Raw genomic sequence first — 21878 nt, forward strand, 5'->3', positions numbered from 1 at the left:
CTTTACCCCTGTAATAGGTGAAGGAAGGATTTGTACCTTTATGGTGAGATGAAAGGAAACGTATACCTTGCCTATTCATGACAATTCCCTCTATCTTGTTTAAGGCCTTCAATTCTTGCATAGTCTGTGCTCCTTATCTGGAGTTCTTAATTATATGCAGGTATAATTCAATCCAGCAATTTGCCACGAACACATTTTTCCTGGCAGCTTTTTACTTCCTTCTATAAACTAAATTTCTTACAACCCAACAGCACGATTTCATCTTGATCCTCACTCAGACATTTGTCTTAATGGAAATACAGCATTTTTCTGTAACAGTTCCATTCACCTCAGCCATAAAGAAATTACTAGCTCTACTATTTAGTGCCTTCCCCCTCCATGCCTCTCAGGATGCAAGATGTGATTGCACAGGGTGCCAGATAATCTCATCTAGGCTCCCTTTCCTGTGAAAGGCTGGGCCCAATGATGTTTCCAGGTCCCTTCCAACTTGGGCTGTCTATGGTTCTGTATTTTAAATTTAATGCCTGAAATGGAGAATGCACTCACTCAGTATTAATATTTATTTTACACAGTGTTTACCTGTCAGAGCAGGGTAATCATCATGTGAGTTAGATACACGCTCCAGTAGGAGCGTAAAAATAGAAGTGACTCCACCTTCTGTCTCCTTTTGCATGGACTTTGTGCAACTCTCTCCCCATAGCAAGTTCCCCAAAATTTCCCCAGGTTAGAAAGCAGCTTCACTCTTATTTTTCCAGTTTGCCACCACACCAATATATGAATCATGTTGTTAGAACAATGTACAAATAAAGTATTGTTGCTCCTTAAGGACTGTCTGTGAGTCAGTGCAAGTTATGCAGACATTGCACTGACTGTAAGTTTGATCTACATGCATAAGAATTCAAGTCTAGCTAATTAGTTGTATAAATCCATATTCATATACATGTTCCTTTATATTTCCAATATTAATTTGTTCAGAAGCAGTGCAGCTTCTGCTTATGTTGACTCAAAGCAAATTGAAACGGTAATAAGACAATCAAAGTATAAGATGTTACATAGTATCTGCTAATATGCCAGCTCTTGTCATGTAAATTTGCCAGATAATTGCTTAAACTTACCATATAGTGCATTCTTTGAGGGGGAATACACGAAGGCTAATGTGTAGAGATAAAAGTTCAATAAACCATAAAATGATAAGAATTCTGCTGGTGGTAAGAGTCAAGGATACTGCTCAATGTAGCTCAATACATACTAACTTTGGAAACAAGACCAAAACAAGAGACCCAAAACAAGAAACAAACCCAAACCATACACAAGCTGTTTCAATTGAAAGAACATTTACCTTACTGAAGTTGAAGAGCATGAATGCCTAAACAAAACTGCATACTTTAAATTCATGACAATTAATGCACTCAAGCTATTCCAAAGTAAAGTGCCCACCACAGACAAAGCTTTATTACAGGTAACACTTGCTGAGATAAGGTCTACTGTTGAGTGGTGAATGCATAGTAAATTGAATAGTTCTGCCTTTAATGCTAAAAGAAAGGTGAGTAAGGGCAGTGTTCTGGTGGGTTTATTACGTTGGTTTTGTTTATTTTTTTAAAAGTTCTTGGCACAGCAATTAAAAGGAAGGAGAAAAGACTAACTGTAGATAGAACTCTGAAGATGGCTTCTTATCATCATTTTGGAAAATATTAAAGGCTTTACATACTGTTTTCTTCTAGTTCCTAACACATATCTATGATCATCAGTAACTGCAGCAGTGTTAGTGCCATAGGCACTTCCAGAAAGTAGAATGAACTAGGTTCTCATGGTTCAGGTCCAGAAACACAGTTTGTAGTCCTGCTGCCAACAGACATCACAAATAGTCTTTGTCAAGTCATTAAATTCTCTAATATGACCTCTTCTATATGTAGACTTAGACCAATACACAAATGCATTTTCAGTGACTTCTAAGTTATTAATTTCTCAAATATTTTGGTAAACTCCCTACCAACTGGTAGGTACACAGCAAACTGAATTCATGCAGCAAACATAGCCAAACTTGTCACAGTAAAAATAACTTGAATGGAAGCATCTCTAGGCCTTCAGTCCTTTTGAAGAGTACCAAATGCAGCTGTGATTTACATGATGTAAAGTCCACTGCTAAACCATGTCCTTAGGTACATAAATTTTGAGTACCTTCTGCATGAAAAGAGATTAACATTCCTAGTTGAGCAGTATCACAACACAAGGATATAATTCTGATAATGAGTTGACAGCTCAGCAACAAAGTTGTCCTGTAGAACTTGTGCTCCAAAGCGTAGGTAGAGTATAACAATGCTGTGGAAAAAAAGTTAGAGCACGTAGGTGTAATCTGTCTTTAAGCCACAAAATCAAAACAGTAGATTGACAGAGAATATATGAGAAAATATTATGTCAACATGCTGACTAATTATTTGACGACTCATTTGCTTTCATATTTCTAAATTAAAAATGATTCTTTAGTGAGTAAAAGTTAATAGTACACTGAGTAAAGCAGATTAAAAAAACAAAACCAATGGTCTACTTTCCTCAGATTTCATCTGCTACAGAAAATCCAAGATTCAGCAATAATTTTAAGTAACTGCTTGGAATGGGGGAGACAGATATTAACAATAATCTAAAAAAATAATTCTAAACTTCTGTTTTGACTAAGTGAAGTATAGAATGCTCCAAAAGAGTTGAACTGTGCACTACAGACCAGTCAACAATACACTCTGCCAAGTGGACCTCTAAATCTTTCAGTGTACTGCAGTGGTAATGGAAATAATATAGCTAGCTCTAAAAACCTCAAGAAGGGTTAAAAAATTGAGAAATGCTTGCCATAATAAAAAGCATGCCTCAGTTCATTGACAATTTTATTATCAACAAAAGGTATTCAAAGCCCTGAAAAAAAGCTTATAAAAGTTACAGTACTTAGAAATATACTTGAAAAGTCTTACCTAATTACAAGCACTACAAATGTTAATGCAGTCAAGAATTTTAACCTGAGATCTGCAAAAGATTAAGAAAAGTTATTAGCAAATTTACACCTACATCTAGGAGAGGCAAGTCTGTCTGAGGAAGAATCAAAAGAAATACTCCTTACCAACATAAGGCATGTTCCGAAGTTCTGAGCATGCCCTCACTATCAGGAACAAAAGGTAAAGAACATATGTTGTTGCCACCACAAGGAAGAAGATTTTCATTCCCTATGAAAAGAGTGTTAGCTTTCATTATTTAACAAGATTTGGTCTGTTCTTTCTTCCCTCAGCAAAAATTTTGATTTCTCAAAGCACAAGATAGAATGATTCATTTATTCAGGGAAAGTAAGCTCATGAAAGGAAGTACAAACCAAGGATTGCTATACATCAAGGTAGGTTTTCAGGGAATATTAAACATCCTCTTTTTAATTTTGTTCATTGAGTTTACAGTGAGCTGAATCTCAATGATAATCTTGAAATATAGTTCCTGGGAATGCATAGAAATCAGATCTTCCTTTACAACAAGAAGTCTGAAATTTATTAGGACAGAGGATCTTTGCAGGAGTAAAGATGTAGAGAATTGAATTAATAAAAGACTTAAATCTTTTTCCTTCAATCCCAACAGTCATGAGTCTGCAACTAAAACTGTGGTACTGAGTCTCTGGATTTGCAAGACACTTTTCTCCTTGGGACACTTTACTCATTTCACTCAATACAGACTATGCATGATCTAAAACAAAATTAAAAGTACCCCAGTCAGAATAAGACCATCTGACCAGCATTTGCTATTTTCTACATTGTGCTATAGAGTTTAATAGAAGAACAACCCCACCCCACCTCCTTATATTACCTAACTCCACATGACAATTGAACAGCAGGAAAACATTTCTGACTTACCTGGAAATTACCTGTGTCAACCCTGTACTGATATGTAGGATCATGTACTTCATTAACACTAGAAAAGATTCAAAATTTAAAAGTGCTACTTTGGTAATAGTACACCATTACAAAAAAAACCCCAGACTGACCAACAAGCCCATTAACAAAAGAAAATGTTCAAAGTTACTACACGAAGTTTATAACTGAAGATTTTGACTTATAAACTCGTGCAATGATGTCATGATGATATATAGTACATGATATCTTCTTTTCCAAAACCAATTTTGGAGGCATAGAAAGAATTTCACTTGTGAGCATGTCTAATCTTCCAACTTATTTTTTAGAAAATGTATAATCTTGTAAATTCCTACAAGCCTTCAGTATTAAGTTTCACGTTTTATCCTTGAAAAGGCATTAGCACAAGCATTACCCATAACTACATTGCTTTCATGGAGAGGGATAGAAGGTATCTTCTTTCTGATAAAGAAAATAAGAGAAAACTACTTGAGACTAAAACGGTTTAGAATCTACAAATGTACCAAAACTGAGAAAGTTTTCTGGGGAATACTGGGGAATAGTGACACCTTTATGTTAGCACAAAAAATTGGAGAAAGAAAAGAAGAACTGAGTTTTAAGGAGAGATGGCATAGCTTGACTGTAGCTTGACTAAGAAGTGTCAATACCAATCATGAAGGTTCAATAATGGAGAAAGTTTGGTCAAACTGTGTAATAGTTAACTACAGAGAAACTGTTGGTTCATATACAAAAAAGTAAGTGGGGTACAGTGCTAGAGGGAGTGTTGTAGGGAGATGTATCATACTGAAAAAGGAGTAATTTCTGGATCTCACTCTGATTTATAAAATTAGGTACCACTAGCTTGTCTATGAGAATTCTGTTTCCAAATAAGTCACAATGTGCAAAACAGAAAGATGTAAGAATTTAACTCCATACTCTATCACAGAGCAATAAAGAGAAGATACACTAATTTTAAATAATCTTCTCATTCTTGAACACTCTCTGTTTGTTACTTTTGCAATAAATTTTGAATTACTTACGTTTGCCATATACCCAGTGTAACAGAGGCCAGCCACAATAATCCAACAATAAACAATTTGGGCAGATAGAAAGTTAAACACTTCCTTTCCCCCTGTTGAGAATACAACAGTCTGGTGAAGAAATTAATCATATTTGAGATTGCATTCATTCTTGACAGAATAAAATAACTATCATCTTTGTTGCATTCAGCATGAACTAGATTAAGAAACTCGCCTTCTGTATTTTTAACTTGCACAGGTAATTACAGGAGACATAAAATTTTAACATCCTTTGTGTTAATAAGATGCAGTGGATCTGGAGTTCTCATGTTTTATTGAAACTGCAATTATAGGAATATACTCCATAACTCATATTTCTCTTATTCAGTTATTTTGAAGTGGTTTAAAGAACAATCACCATATACAACAAACCCCTTCAAGCAAGGACAAAGCATAATAGTATAATTCTAAAGACTGCCTTGCAATAATTTAGACTGGACTGTCACATCTGTTTAGACACAGTAGCCTCAAGACAAGCTACTTCACCACAAATCAAATACATATCTTTTTTGTAAAGATTTGGTTTCTTTTTTGTCACCTTTACAGACAATTGAAAAAACAAGTATTGTCTTCTCAGTTAGTAGCAGAAAATGTTGCACCCTTACCTGCACTCTTATACCATGGTAGACACAAAGCCAGAACAACAACAGTGCACAAAGAAAGAGTGACTGGAATAGATCATCCAACATTCCAGGAAACCAGCTGTTTACCAGAAAAGACAGTGGGAAAAATGGATCTGTAAAAAAAAAATAAGGAAAAAAAGGTTAATCAGAGGAGGAAAAGCACAGCCTTTTCCATTATGAAAAGTATGAATCTATCTTCACAGGAACAAAAAAACCCTAGGTCTTTCAAATTATATCAATAAGTGAAATTGAAGTATGCTGTATATTGAAGTAATTTACAAGAAAATGGTGCCTCTAGCTTTGTGCCATAGAAATAATCTGAAATGGCTGCCAGCATTTCTAGAAGATTTTGCTTTATTAGACTTTCTACTAAACCACTGTTCTGGGTGATGACCACAGAATGACTGAAAGGCAAATACTATTTTGGTACTAGAATTTGGTGTGGTTTACTGGACTAATAGTAGCCTCCTTTTTTAACAGAAGTGTGGGTATCTGAAAAATGAAGAAGTAAGACTCAGCACACCAAGCAATGACATGTTGCTGAAAGGTTCAGTGTGGTTGCAGCCACTTATTCCAGTCAGAGCTTTCAACATTCAGAGCTGATAGTGACATTACTGGAAAGAATGAAATCTGCCTCTTACTTACATTCTTGAATTTGATACACCTAAAAAGGTTGTATTTTTAAAAAAAGTTTTTTGAAGCCTTTTAAACAGCTGGTTAGAAGTTCAGAGCCAAATTCACTTTGCATTTTGCCTTCTCTCTTTCACTCTCTATTTTCTTTTGTTTTGTTCTGTTTTGTTTTTTTTTTGAAAAGAAGCTTTTCTGAAAGTGCCAGGATACACGTACCATTATAAAGTAGTAGGAGGGGGAGGAGGACAGACATCCATTTCTGTTCAATACCCCAGTCTCTCATGGAGAATTTCCGCAAGGAATGTGCAAACAGACACTATAAAACAACAACAACAATTTGTAAGGAAGCAATACAGTTTTAATAGTTTTACCAGAGTAAAGAGATTACACAAGACATCACAAATGCTACTTCATGAGGTCTTTGCCACTGAGAACATTGTAAAACAGGAACCACATCTCAAATGTTCTGCTTCAAGTTTGCTGGCTTATCCAGATGCAAAATACTTATTTTCTCAAGCAAACTGAAAGAGAAACCAGCTAGTATCACACAAATCAACAATGTATGAAAAAAATGTTCCTAGTTACTGGTCACACACTACCAACAACTTGCACTTAAGCTCACTTTTTATAAATCAGATTCCATATCACATGCACAATTACCTGCTGAGTGACATCATCTACATGAGAAAATTGCTTACTCTGAAAATCCTGCATTTTAGATTTTATGTTGGATTACCTTTTTTATCTGAGCATTCCTTTTCTAGGGCCCAGAACAGGTTGGAGGGAAGAAATAATCTAAATTATAGTATAATTTTGGTAGTAAGGGACCTCTGGAGGTCATCTGGCTCATCCTTGCACTCAAGGCAGTGACAATTTTAAGGTTAGACCAAGTCATACTCAACTTAATGTTGCTCATTTTGAGAGACAGTGACTCCACACTTCAGGCATCCTATTCATAGAATCATAGAATTGGCTGGGTTGGAAGGGACCTCAGAGATCATCGAGTCCAACCCTTGAACCACCGTTGCGGTTGCTAGACCATGGCACCGAGTGCCACATCCAGTCTCTTTTTAAATATCTCCAGGGACGGAGAATCCACTACTTCCCTGGGCAGCCCATTCCAATGTCTGATCACTCTCTCCGTAAAGAAATTCTTTCTAATATCAAACCTAAACTTCCCCTGGCACACCTTGAGACCATGCCCTCTTGTCTCGTTGAAAGTCGTCTGGGAAAAGAGACCAACCCCCCCCTGGCTACACCCTCCTTTCAGGGAGTTGTAGCGAGCGATGAGGTCTCCCCTGAGCCTCCTCTTCTCCAGGCTGAACAGCCCCAGCTCTCTCAGCCTCTCCTCATAGGATCTGTGCTCGAGTCCTTTCACCAGCCTGGCTGCCCTCCTTTGGACCTGCTCCAGGACCTCAATATCCTTCCTAAACTGAGGGGCCCAGAACTGGATACAGTGCTTGAGGTGTGGCCTCACCAGAGCTGAGTACAGGGGCAGAATCACTTCCTTGGACCTGCTGGCCACGCTGTTCCTGATACAGGCCAGGATGCCATTGGCCTTCTTGGCCACCTTGGCCGCACTATTGCAGTGTCTGAGCCTACGTGCACTGAAAATAATACTTTTTCCAGCATCTGATCACATTTTGCTTTCAGCAAAATTCTTTCTGTTCAATTCAAAAACACCATTTAGAAGAACAAGTTTTCCCATTTATCTTATTTGCTTAAATGACTTTAATATTACTTGTAAAAACATTAAAGCAGCAACTACATAAGTATTTTTGAAACGTTTTTTACATGCATTCCATGATAACTCTACGGCCTGGAATTAAGTTACTAAACACCACACTACACAGCAGGGTTATCAGCTGCCTATATAATATACTGCAGAAAAGCTGGAAAAAAAATCTTACCGTGACCATAAAAGTCAGAACTACAAAGACAAATCGGAACCATATTTCCACTTGTGAAAAAGTTGGATTGTAGGTCTTCCACTAAAAGAAAACAGAAGTAAACCAGCCCAATAAAAAATGCTTAGACAGTGTACATACTACACCAAAAATTAGCACTTTCTGCAGATACTGAAAAGTCATCTGGCTTTCCAAAATTTGAAGACCCATAAGAATACCTGATGTAAAGATAACCAGAGCAGTCTTAATACCCTTGCCCTGCCACGTTGTAACAAACTCGGTGTGCTGTGATATGATAAAGCACTTCTCAGGACAAAAAGGGTATTCTTTATTTATTTCAATTGCACTTTCATTACAAGTTTGTCTACAAATAATTGACTAAATCCAGTATGTTCTTCTTTATTACCAATGCATACAATTTTATGAAGATATGACAACATCTAGTCATGCTTCTAATAACTTGTCATTAGTCATGAAACTAATGACTTAGCTTTCTTAAAGCTTATTTTCTTCTTTCATTTGTGGAAAAAAAATAATCAAGTAAGGAAAGAATAAACAAGCTAACCAGAAAATAACTTATTCTATAGGTTAAGAAGGAAAAGCTCTTTCTTCTGTAATTATTAGAAGGGCATAACTATTAATTACAATGTGTCAGTTTGCATAAACTCTGCTCTGATGACAATTTATCTGATACCTGACATGCTTCTTTTTTGAAGTCACTTTTGAAATGTAAACTCCTTAGTACAATGTATGTTCTTTCCCATCTGAACAAGCAGCTTTAATTTTCAGTGTGCGAAATCTGCCAACCTCTTTTGTTTTTAAATTGTAAATGTAGAATGAAAATTTTAAGTAAAGAATACCATCATACAAAAGGCAATCTATCATTTCAACTAAGATCACCATGAATTATTGTAATAATTAAATAACTTGACAATTTTAGTTGCAGGGAAAACCAGGGCTTCGGGCTTTTTGGTTTTGCACCAAGTTTGCCTTAAGGCAGCCTGAAAAGCAATGTGATAAACTGTACATCTCTAAATGCTTCAATGCTTTCTCTCTCCTGTTTGAAACCTGGAACTAAGCAAAGAGTTTGTGGGCATGTTTTGGGTTTTTTCTCCTTAGAGCCTATTTTTAATGACATGCTTTATGCATTAGAAGATAACAAAAATAAATAGTCAGGAAGTTCATTTAGTATATAAAAAACACCTTTGCTTTACAGTAAGATTTTTGCTTGTTACCTGCTCTGATATAAATGTGCAACATATAAATGTTGCATACAGGAAGAATATACCATAGTAACTTGTACTATAAATTTGGCTTAGTTCCATTTTCTCACAATGCAAATATTTCTAAATTTCTTTCTGGAGCCAGTCTGCACACACTGATGATGAAACTGTTTAATAAGCCATGTTTAGAACTATGAACTGAGTCAGTTAGTTCACTAGGCATTATTTTAGTTAATTATTTTATTAGCCTCCTTATTTTAGGTGAATAAACATTTTTCTCTTCCTCATAAGCACAGTCAAAAAAAAATTCTTCATTTGTCTTTGAGTTTGTTAAATCTTTCTAGCCCACACTTTTGTAGTCTGGAAAGCAGATGCACCTCTCGCCTGAGAAGGTGGGAAAAAAGTATGCTTGAGAAAAGCAACATCTCTGTAAGCAAATGGAGAAAACTGGATATTCTAGTCTAGCTTGCCTACTGTTAAAAATATATAGGAGTTAAGCTAAACTTATCTGTTCTATAAAACAGCATTAGCATTCTTTTCTGAAAGAAAAATCTTTCCATATAGAGTAAAAAAGAATTAGTCTAGACCCTTATCAACAGCAAATGCTACAGTAGTTCTGACATTAGTAGTAACAGAAAAAATAATTACGATCAATCTTCAAGTTTATCTTAAAAATGAGATAACTTAAGTACAGTTAAAAAAGATTTCTGCAGCAGTAGTAATTAAAGAGATTTCTTCTGCTAGTATAAAACTTCATACTTACTGTGAAAGTAATATTCTGGATGCTGTATGTTAACTTACTTAGATCTTCAAAGCTGACAAATATATTGTACTGAGTGTAGTTCAGGTAGCCAAGGTGAGCAACAATGATTTCACTGCATTTCTGTGAATACATACAATGAAAAACAGTATGTAAAAGCCTTCAACTTACTCCAGAATATGCAGTTAGTATAAACTGGAGAATCTGTTTCTAAATGGTCAGAAACCATGTTTATTATTTGCCTTGCCAATCTTGATGAGTCAGAATAAAACTCAAACATGACCAACAGATAAGAGACAAAGCAGAAGAAACTGATAAAGTCAGTCAGCAGAATCAAAGACTGACCCAATAAGCATGGCTAGCTTTTCACTTAGACTGGTGAAAGCAACTGCTTGCTGCACCAGCACCAGGAAGAATCTCAAATTGTCAGTCAAAACTTCAACTATGCCCTTGCTAAAGGATTTGCATGTGGAAAAGTTGTTTTAGATGTCTCTAAGCTTAAAAATTTCAGTAAGAAGTTATACTAGGAACTCAAAACTTTAAACATTTATTCATAGGTGACAAGAAAGTTGTTTTTTTTCAGAACAGAGATGCCAGCTGATTTCAACCAGACTCTCTACAAAGTGTTGGAGGAGAATTTTTTTATCCTCTGCAGTCCTATAGCTAACCTTCTGCTACAATATTCCTTTCTTCAGTACTACTAAATCTGTTTAGGTGACAAAGCAGGACTCACAGCTTTGCTGGCAGAGAGCTATTCTAACAAGGAAGAGGAGTCTTTGAAGAATAATAGACATAAGTGAACAGAAAAAGATGGATAGGTATATTGTTCAGCATTATTAGCTAGGTTGTAATTATAAATAAAGCTATACTCCAGTGTATTTCCTGAGACATACTGAACATATAGATTCTTCTCATTTTCAATGTAATGTAACATGCACACAACTAAATTAGGAGAAAATCTACTGTATCAGTTTTGTTTAAGCAGGCACATACATACTTGTGCACAACTGAGTAATCTCGTCCGATTGTGAACTTGATTATTAACATATGGTGTACTTCCATCCTTCACCACCCCAAGTACTTTAACTGTCATAGTAACATTCTTTTTGAGGGATACTGTAATTAAATGAGAAAAAAAATAAGCTATTGCTACATGCATAAGTGAAATCTCAAATACAGTTCCAAATACAGCTTAAAACATGTATTATCCAAATATTACAGAGTTATTCAGTTAGATTTTACTGGAGTATGAGTCTAGTATATTAATAGAAAATCACAAAACTTTTTATTCATGTAACTAGGCAGTAGTCATGTTTTATTGAGAAATTAATATCATTAGAATCTACACATCTAATCCTTCCCCAAAATGAAGGGAGAATCAGATTTTCTGGACCCTAGTGCCTTCACATAAATAATAAGCAACTTCTCCCATATTCTTGGTTCCAGTTTTCAAGATCAGCACTGTGTATTTTTACTGAGGACAGAGGGAGAGAAACTGTATCAGAGAGAAAAAACACCAAACATAACCACAAAGCAACAGGATCATGTATGTGACAGCTGAAATCAAAGATACCATATAAAGATTGCTATAGAAGTTTCCTGAGAATTAGGTAAGACTCTCACCCTCCTCATGATCCAACTCTACCACGCAGGTCAGCCACAGCTGCTGGTTGTAAGTAGACAGTGGTGGTGAACTTAAATTAAATGGCTTCAGCTGTGAAAAAATCCACAAGGTTAGCACCAGCCATTTTTCTGTTACATTCTATATCTGCAGTTACAATAATGAAATGCATATTAGTTATGTTTGTGACAGTATTTTTGGAAATAGATTTAACATGTGCTTTTTTGTGGATAGTATGATAAGCAAATCAGATATATTCTTCCAGAGAATGAGCTTGAACAGCACATGTATTCTGCACAACACAGCAGTAAGGAAAGGTAAAACTATTTAAGGCACACAAAAGCAGCAGCAATAAAACAAAAATATGAAAAACAAAATCATGAGACCTAGCTTGACACTAAAAGGTAATTTCTGACACTTTACATCAAAACTCAACTTTGTGGTCCCTGTCACACAGTTTTAAATCTGTTCCATGATAATTATGAAAACAACAACAATTCTTACACGTTTTCTAAAAATCCCACATTCATTTCAAAAGCATGGAAGATACCATTAAAAGATAAGACCTACATGCAGGAAGGACTTTCCTTATTTGATACTAAAAATGTATATTGTTTGATATTAAAAAATGCTTTTAAAAAAAAGTAATCCAATTCTAATTCAGTACCAGTCCAAGCATGTATCTGATTAACAGACAAAAAAAGGAATTTATTTAAAGCTTATTTAAAGAAAGTTTACTTTAAAAAAACCAACACAGATCAAAGACCTTTTTAGCATTTTCACCAAAATTACTTTAGATACCAGGCTGACAGCAAATAAAAATGCAAGAACTGAGAAACAAATATGAAAGCTTTCAAGAAAATTAATGGGAAGGTTCATGTTAGGAAGCCAAATCTCATGTCTTGGTCCTATGACAGTGAACAATCAAGAAAAAGTATTCCTTCACAGCTGATGGAAAAGAAGATCACAAGGGGATATCATTAGTTGCCACTGAGAACATCTGTTTTCAGTTTGTTCTCAATTTTTATTTCTGGATCCCCTACAAGAATCTCCAACATGAACTCACTAGAGTGTTATTTTATCAGAAATTACTTTGCAGAAATACCACAGAATTCTCTACTTCGTCTGCTCACAATAGGAAGAGACTAGAAATTGCTGCTGGGCTATTAATGACTTAACACCTTGGTAGTACAATACTGCATGTTCAATTTGAAACTGGAAAGCACTGTGTGGCCAAGATATTTTCCAGTAAAAATCTAACTACCCAAAATAATCTGGGGGAAGGAAGAGAATGTTTAATAAAGACATTCATGTAAGCCAACGATATTAACTCTTACCTTTATGCTGTTATTTAAGTCAGTTCTTGCTACAGAAGTTTCAATTACATTAGGACCTACACAATATATAAGAAGGAAGAAATAATACTGAAGTATGCATATTACTGATGTGTAATGACCACAGAATATATCTCTGCAAAGCAGGAAGACAGTATCCCACTTTTCAGATGTTTCAGCTGAAGGGTAAATCACTTAAGACATTTCAATATTGTTAATAAAATTGGCCTTTAGGCCTCTCTGCAATACTATTTGTAGACATTATTAAGTAGGAGTAAATTATAAATCAAGAACTCGTATCAGAAACCCTGCATCTGTACTCTAAACTACTACAACAAATCACACAGTATTTTTCCCAAAATAAGGTATACATAGCAATCATGAAAGTACTCAGTGAGAGAAAAAGCTAAGGACCACTAGTACTGTTGTTACAGCAACTTGAAGCTCAACAGAGCCTGCAAAGATCACCTGAAAAAACAGCATATTTAATAGCACTATAAAGTCTATATAGCCAAACTGCCACTGTTATGTGTTTATATAAAGCAGAGCATCCATAATGCACTGCACTTAAGGTTCAGGTAGCAGGGCAAACACATCTCATTGGATTGGAGTGTGTGATGCTAATGCCTTTTTATGTATGCATACTATAGTTGCTCACATTATCACAATAAAGGTGCTTTCTTGCTAGTGCTGGATTTCATCACAGCAGTCAGTTCAAGCCAAGTTACCCACCTGTTTCTCTTAGGAACAGTTCAGAGTCCAATCAGACTGGCCCCCTCCTTTTCTAGAGAAACCTGGGGCTATAATATATTGTGTATATCATCACATAAATAAACGTAATTGCATAAAAATTAGCAAAATAATTTTTCCTAAAACAGACAACTCATTTATTCAATGTCATTTCATCTCCAGTTGTGGTGGGAGATTCCTAATATATAACTGGAATACCTTGTGTTCCAGCTCATATATGTGGCCTTTACCCTGTCACCATACACACCTGAGAAGAATTTAGCCCCACCTTCTGTGTCTCCTCTGATAAGGTAGTTGTAGACAGCAGTAAGATTTCTCCTTAAGCCTTAGGTATGCAAGAACAAATAGTACTGAGGAGAAGAGGAATGTATGCATGTACATACAAACACAAAAGTATGTATACCTGCATGCATTTGTACATGCACAAAAGGACTAAACCAGAAGAATTCAAGGGAAGAGTAGGAAAGGTCTGTATCTTTATACCAGGGTATGAAAAAAGAGAGAGATGTACAGTAGATATGGCCATAGGCAGGAGATACACGTGTATAACGGGATCAGTCTGAAGGCTTCCCAGTCACAATAGGGTTTCTCTGTCCAAATGGTCTCTTCCCTTACATATTTGGTCTAGCAATTTACTGTATCCTTAAAACATGCTGTTTCAGCCACAAACTTAGTATTAAAAAATAATAATGTGAAAATGGCAGTTTTTCACAAAGAACATGAACTTCAAAGTTACTACAGAGAAACAATGGAAAAGAAGGAAGTTCATAAATGCAATCACTCTGTTCAAGATGCATTTTAGGTAAGCTGTCATGAAAGATTTAAATATGCAGCACTCTGGGAGTTTCCATAATCAATCTAGTTACAATATTAACCATCTTACAGAATTTAAATGGAAAAATGGAGATTTTCACCCATCACACTCAAAGCTTCATTTTAGGATTACAGTTCAACTTCACTAACAGCCACCCACTATAAAGACAGCTCTGCATCACTGAATGTTTCAATTCTCAAGTACATACAAACAGGGCAGATTTTTGGAAGGTATTTTTTGTTTTAAAAAGTATAATTCAGTAAGTCCTCACAGCTGATAAATTATCATATTTCAGTAATTATGTCTTTAAAAAAAAATAGAATGAACCTTTTTTAAAAGTATTTTTCCCCAGAAGAACCTATATTGGTGTACAGAGCCCATAGTTCTTGTTTTTAAGAGCAGAAACAAATAAACAAAAAAATAATGAGCTGTAACTGCTACTCCCCTGTTATCCAATATATCAAAGCTTTTTAAAGCAACTGACCAAAATGATGACATGGTCATATTTAAAACCGGTGATTAAATTACATTGTTATTGCTTTAATCTTGCTTAGTTAATGGGAATGACATCTGAAAGTAAAGAACCATCCTAAGGTGGTGAACAGGAAAATTGCTCAGGTACAGAAAATAAGCTCTTGACCCTGTATTTTCCTTGCACTTGTCTCCCCTCAAATACAACAAATACCCGTAGGCTAAGAGGAAAATAATTGAGTTTAGCTTGGGAAAAAACAACCAAAGAAGTCCACATCTATCTTGCATTACAAGAACTGAAGAGCAAAAGCCACCTCAGCTTAAACTGTTTTGTTTATTCAGATGAGAAGCAACTCTTCCAGTATTCTTCCCAAACTGCAGATAAAGAGATTGAGTATGGGCAATGGCACATTCAAATAGCACAGAAGATATGGATGTATCTCACACTTTTTCATTTACTTAGTGAGTTTGGTGAGTTTTACTCGGACTGCACCCTTTAATGAGGGAGCACTCTATGGTTGGTGCCCCTCCCTCTATTCACAGGAAGCAAGGTGTGGTCAACTGCCATGAAAAACATCATAGTGAGTGTTCAGTGGGTCTCCTCCCAAGGAAAACAGCAATCTTTTAAAAATAATTAAGTTATAATAATGAATTGTGTTCATGCTTTGTCAACAAAATTATTCAGCAAACCAATCTTAGAGCAACAAAAATCCCACAGCCTTGCCTGTTCTTGAAGAGGATAATGACTCCAAGGACCCCAGCAAGAAGATGAAGCATTGCTTACAACAGACAAGTCACCTGGACCAAAGGCAAGTAAATCATCAGATCACTCTGCATGCAGAAGCAATGCAACACACTAACACAGCTCTTTCAGGTTCTGCTACTGATTAGAATTAAATGCTCAGTTTTCTCTTTCAGGAGCACTACTTTTTGCCTAGTCTTTTGTGAAACAACTTTCTTGCATTTATTGCAGCTGGGCAGTATAAATACACATTTACAAATGGGGTTCACTTTTTAAGCCAGATGACACTAAATTAAATAATTCTGGTTTTTTTCCTTTATAATTAATATAAAATGCATTTTTGTTAATGTTTTTATATGGCATTTTGGTGGCCAAATAATGCCCTTCAGCATCCTTAGGCAAAACAGGAATATCAGTAGTTAAGCTTTATGAACTTAAAAGTTTGGACCTTAAGCTGCTACAATAAATCAAACAGCATGAAGAAAGGTTTTATTTCACAGACAAATTTTATTATTTAATGCTATTATGAAGAATGTACTGCCCACAAGCATGGATGGGCACAAAAAGCCCAGATGCCTCCAATTAACTCCTACTTCTTTCCAAGGCAGGCAGGAGTAGATGAGTCCTAGGCCTGGGCAGCCCATCTCATTCTAAAAGAAATGAAGGACAGGGCAGAGGAAGAGATAACCCTAGAGACATGTCAAGAACTGTTGGACAGTGGCACAGGAGAACACACTGTGTGACATGGAAATAAGCAGTTATGTGGGGAGAGGTGATAATATCCTTAAATAATTCTTACATTTGGGGTGGGTTTCTTAATAAGTCTCATCCTTCCCCTCTCCCTGTCTGTCACTTAACTGCTGACTTGACAAGACAATCCTAAAAGCAGAGTATTAGCTTATTAACACTGCTGTGACAGCAGGCCAACTTCCTTCACAAGAATATTTTAGACCTGGAAAAGCTCTTTGACATGAAATAAAAGAGGACTCCCATGCTTTCCACCAGCCTAATAACACTCTGATCTCCAGGATAAGTATCCGGGCACTAAGTGCTTAGACTCCCAGATGACATCATGACTCCCACAAAGATCCTTGAAAGAAAAGACAGATGAAGTACATATTTCTACATTACTAAAAATTTTATATTTCTGTGGCATTTATCACCCAGATATTTAGCAGGCTTTACAGTAATCAGTATTCTCACAGAAAATCAACTATTAGCACCACCATTTTACAGAATGAAACATAAAAAAGAAAATCAGTGTAGCAGTCTGCTGTAAAATTATGTTACAATGAAACTGGTTTTGTTTCAGTTTAATGACCCTCAGTAAAGTATTTGGTTTTCTGCAGTTGCAAACATCAAATCTGTGTAGTAGTGTTCCTATGAAAAACATGAGACAGAAGAAACATTTCCTTTTCCTTGTCAAATAAATGATTCCTCAGACATCTCAGGGGCAGTAAGCTCATTAGTATTTAAATACATCTGTAAATACCAACAGGTTTAGACAAAGCATACAAAGACTGCAATCATTTAAAAAGACAATATTCTTACCTGCAATTCCTATGAAGACTGTCAGACCAAAACAAACAAAGAAAACTACAAAGACCAGAACAAAATGGCGTTTGGACAGTGTATACAATCGCATTGGTGCCAACCTATGGGAAGCAAAAGAAAGCACAGAATTAGCTGTTGGTCTTATTTCTAAAGTGAGGGGGAAGGTGGGGGAAAGGGAGGAAAAAGACCCCATTCATTCCTCCACAAAGAAAACTAAACTAAATTCTGAGGTAACATGTAAGACTAATAAAAATATATATTAATGCTGCTTTATAGAGCAAGAATAACTACTAGGAATTGTTATATTTATATGTAAGTACACGCACATCCACAACCCAAAATGTATGAATTTTGTTTTTTTTACATTAGTGTTTTCTATTGTCCTAAGACCTGAGCAAGAGAAAGCATTTCTTAAAGGGAGAAAAAGTTACTTTTTTTTTTTTTTTTGAGTTCATACAGTCATAATATAAACACCCAAGATACCATGTCTCCTGCAAGGATAGCTTGACCTAAAGGAATTGACAACACTAACTACTCACCAACCTGCATATGTTTGTGTTGAGTTTTCTACACCCTGTATAAACACACTTCATCCCTACAGGATCACCTCTAGCAAGGAGTAAGGCATAACTTCAGATCTCGTAGATGTGCATTCTTAAGCTTTGCATTTTTGTCTGACCTCCATCAAAACATGGGAAATAGAAACTTGAACTTAATTTATTATTAGACATTCAAGTACAGACACACATAAAAGCAAGGAAAAAAGGAAAAGTCTTCCACAACAGTTTAGTGGTTATTGTTAGGTAAAAGACAAAATAAAGGGGAAAAAGTACTGAAAGTACCAATTGCATTCTCTTGGAAACAAGGAACTTCCAGTCTCTTAAGAGAAATATAACTTGCTATGCATATTCTTGGTTATTTTTACAAGCTACTCAATTCCCAAGTTTTTGCAGACATTTCAAAATGTGAACATGAGAAGCAGCTTCATCTCCATGCTCCTTACCAGAAAGTCAACAGAATTCACCACCTAGCAAACACTCACAGTGTTACAGACATCAGCAATTATCATGTTTTACTCATATACCAAAGCAGAGATGCACTTGCAAGCTTCCAAAGCAGCATGTTCCATTTTCATTCTTTATTCCAACACCTCCCCAGATGGTGCAACGCCTAGCAGATAAAATGGGGAGGTATACATCTGCCCAAGAACAGTCATGCTGGCACCTAACAGAGGACAGCAGAAAGAGCAGGGACACACTCCATGTTTTCTTTTCTCCTTTCATATTGGTACTCCTGAAGTCTCATTTAAGCCACTGACTGCATATGCTGCTTTACAGGTCAGTAAGAAAACATGGGCACTTTGTGTAAAAGCAAAGTACGAACTTGGCCAAATCTTACATACATTTATCATGAAAGCAAACAGGTATTTACAGCATTCCTACTGGATGATGTATTCTTCATTACCCCTGAATTCAATTACTCAATGTCCTTGTGTGGTTTAAGTGTCTAATTTCAACCTGTCACCAGCCAACACACAGAGCAGATAAAACCATTTTCCCATACATTCATTGCTTAACATCTGCCTTTTGGAAAGCGATTTTATAAAATTTATGACTATATATTAGAGCAAGTTGATGATCCCTCGCTAATAGCTTCTTTCTTACATCTGAAAGACCTAATAAAGAAAGAAACATTTGAAAGGCATTTATGGGAAAAGCAAGAAAAAGTGTCTCACCCATCAAATACAGTAAAGAACTGTGCTTTGCTTTGCCAGTGAAGAATATTTTTAACAGACAAGCCAAGGCAGTCTTGAGCTCAGGACTAGTCATCCAAGTGTCTGCAGATTTCTCAGGCAGCTTTTACCACCTGTCCTACTCAGAGAGAAACTAAACGATTTATAAATAAATCGGATATGCCTGTAACTAACTGCGAAGGAGCAGAAAGCACTGGAATACAGAAAAATATTAGACACTGACATCTCAAATAGTAATCAGTAAAAGCTGCACTACTGCAGTGTAATAGGGTGACCTATGGAAACACACACTTGTAACAACTGAAGTATTGCAGTAGCCATTCATACATCAGAGGTAAAAGTAGGTTAAATCTTGCTCTTTGAGTCAAGTTCTGGCCCAAATGGTTAGACATGTTTCTCAGGCTATTCTTCATCTTCTAACTACTTCTTATGCCTGCATAACAGTCTAACTAAAAACTACCATGAAAACAGCCTTTTGTACAACAGTTTTCACTGAAGACTCACTTTACAGATGGGGAGGGTGTGACAAAATTGGGATTAAGCAGTAGGGATCACCAAACTGATATTAAAATCACCAGTAACTCACTTCTACACACAACAGTTTTTCTGACATACTGCCTTCCACAGTGCTGTCTCCAACTGGTCTTCTCTATTTTAGCCTCACTCCCAAATAAAACCATCAAAACCACTTTGACTTAAATGATTATATATGCTACCACGATTCACAGTCCTGGGTCTTTCTGTACACATTGCTTTTTATCATGGTTGATAGACACTGCTTGTTTTGGTGTTCCTCAGAAGAAGAGTTTCTTCTTACAGGGGTATCACACAGTGGTTAATAGCTAATGAGGCAGCACGTGGCTACATAGAAGGGGCACACAATTAATATTAACAATACTACCTAGTACTGTTACATGACAACTGACAGTTAAACATGACAAAGCTAAACAGCTCACACACATGGGATGGGCTTTGACTTCTTTTAGTGTCTTGTCTGTTGTGTTAATTGAAGTTTGAATAATTAGTCACGACTACAGCTCCACCCGTGTGGACACATTTCCAAGAAAACACGTTTTTCTTTAACAGATGCAATCTGAGAGCAGAGAACTGTGGGGTTTATTCACCACAGAAGAGGGAAAAATCCGCAGCGTCCCTCTAAAGCAGTGGGCAGTCACTCTCGGGTTTCTGATGGCGAACTACACCAACATTAATTTAACCCTCAGTGATTGGATTTCCTCTAATGAGAATTAGAGTGCATGAGCCGAGTGACAACAGATGGGTCTTCACAGGGGAAAACCTTAAGTTAGCGGCCAGGGGAAGGACCCAAGCAAACAAGTACGTCCCGGTCCCGGCAGCGCCGCGTGGGTCGGGTGTGCCCCCGAGACCGATCAGACCGCGCCGGTAGCCAGGGCGGTGGCGGTAGTAGCGGGGCAGAGGCAGCCGCTGAGCCGCCGGCCGGTTCCCCGCAGCCGGGCGGGCTCCCCGCCGGCCGCTGAACGGCCGCTCCCGCCACCGGCGCCCGAGCGCGGACCCGCGAGCCCCAAGTCAGCCGTCCCCCCACGCCACCGCAGCCGAGCCCCAGCCCTGCCGCCCGCCCACCACTCACGGCTCCATCCCGGCGCCGCATGCGCAGTGGAAGCGCCAACTCCCCCCGCCCGGGAGCTGCCGCTGCCGCCGCCGCTGCTGCCGCCTCCGTGGCACAATCGCGAGCGGTCCCTCCCGGCGGCTTCCGCGTGCGTCACCCGGCCGCCACGCGCGACTCCTGGAGACGTCACAACAGCCCCCGCCGCTCCGCCGCTGCCGGGCCGAAGGGTAACGCTCCTGGCAGGGGGCCGCGGCGCTACGGCGAGCCGCAGGGGACACGGGCCTGCGGGGGGCGGAGGGGAGCGGCTGGCGGCCCCGGCTCTGAGCCCTCATGGCGGTCGGGGCAGGTTGTCAAGTGATCCATTGGGTAGCAACGATGAAAAGTAGGCGATTTGGGGGATCTTACCAAGTTGCATTTTGTACTCATGTTTGACAGCTCTAGCACCTGCTTATGGAAAATTACGCGTGGGGTTACATGGTGTCCAGTCTTGGATACAATTCAGAGTAGCTTCGTGGCTTTGCTGTTTGTCATACACGTAAGGCAGAGCCACCTCAGGATGACACCAGGAATATTTAGATAGATCAATGAATATATAATTGAAAAATTATCAACAATCAAAAGCTTACTTAGACGGTAAGTTAGTTTTACTTCAATTACTTTCTAAAAGTACTTAACATTAATAACATTTCTCATTTCCTACAACTGCCCTACAGATGTCATTACTGGTGGGACCTGTGGGACCCACTATGTCTCTTGTGTAACAGCACTAAGCCTAAAAGAAATACGCTGGGAATTAATTCATAGAATAGAATCATAGAATTGGCTGGGTTGGAAGGGACCTCAGAGATCATCAAGTCCAACCCTTGATCCACTACTGTTGCAGTTCCCAGCTCATGGCACTGAGTGCCACATCCAGTCTCTTTTTAAATATCTCCAGGGACGGAGAATCCACTACTTCCCTGGGCAGCCCATTCCAATGTCTGATCACTCTCTCAGTAAAGAAATTCTTTCTAAATTCAGTCATTGGTACTGGTGTTTAAGCCATCAGTTAGATCTGTGATTTATAGCACTGATGATTATTTAGACATCTCATAAAATGGCTGTCTTGAGAAATGTGTAGTACCAAGTGATGAAGGAAAGGCATTTTTAAATTTTAA

The 21878-nt window shown here is 37.5% G+C and overlaps 1 protein-coding gene across 2 annotated transcripts in view; it reads right to left on the minus strand.

The window, feature by feature from the left end:
- The window catches only part of TMEM181 (transmembrane protein 181), a 32772-nt gene that overhangs the window by 5052 nt on the left and 5842 nt on the right, over positions 1-21878 (minus strand). Inside the window, exons 1-15 of one of the 2 annotated variants that reach the window (XM_030448268.1) lie at positions 20743-20982; positions 17381-17484; positions 13056-13111; positions 11721-11811; positions 11095-11213; positions 10101-10220; positions 8118-8198; positions 6424-6523; positions 5560-5690; positions 4916-5007; positions 3879-3936; positions 3107-3209; positions 2961-3012; positions 2237-2319; positions 1116-1205 (exon numbers count right to left, since the gene is read on the minus strand). In XM_030448268.1, the coding sequence (XP_030304128.1) occupies positions 1116-1205; positions 2237-2319; positions 2961-3012; positions 3107-3209; positions 3879-3936; positions 4916-5007; positions 5560-5690; positions 6424-6523; positions 8118-8198; positions 10101-10220; positions 11095-11213; positions 11721-11811; positions 13056-13111; positions 17381-17484; positions 20743-20750 (1288 nt within the window). In that variant the 5' untranslated portion in view covers positions 20751-20982. Of the gene's footprint in view, positions 1-1115; positions 1206-2236; positions 2320-2960; positions 3013-3106; positions 3210-3878; positions 3937-4915; positions 5008-5559; positions 5691-6423; positions 6524-8117; positions 8199-10100; positions 10221-11094; positions 11214-11720; positions 11812-13055; positions 13112-17380; positions 17485-20742; positions 20983-21878 lie in introns of those variants that run through there. The other variant, XM_030448267.1, reaches the window with a different exon arrangement.

Source organism: Calypte anna, chromosome 3 (genome assembly GCF_003957555.1).
Source record: "Calypte anna isolate BGI_N300 chromosome 3, bCalAnn1_v1.p, whole genome shotgun sequence".
Classification (NCBI taxonomy): domain Eukaryota; kingdom Metazoa; phylum Chordata; class Aves; order Apodiformes; family Trochilidae; genus Calypte; species Calypte anna.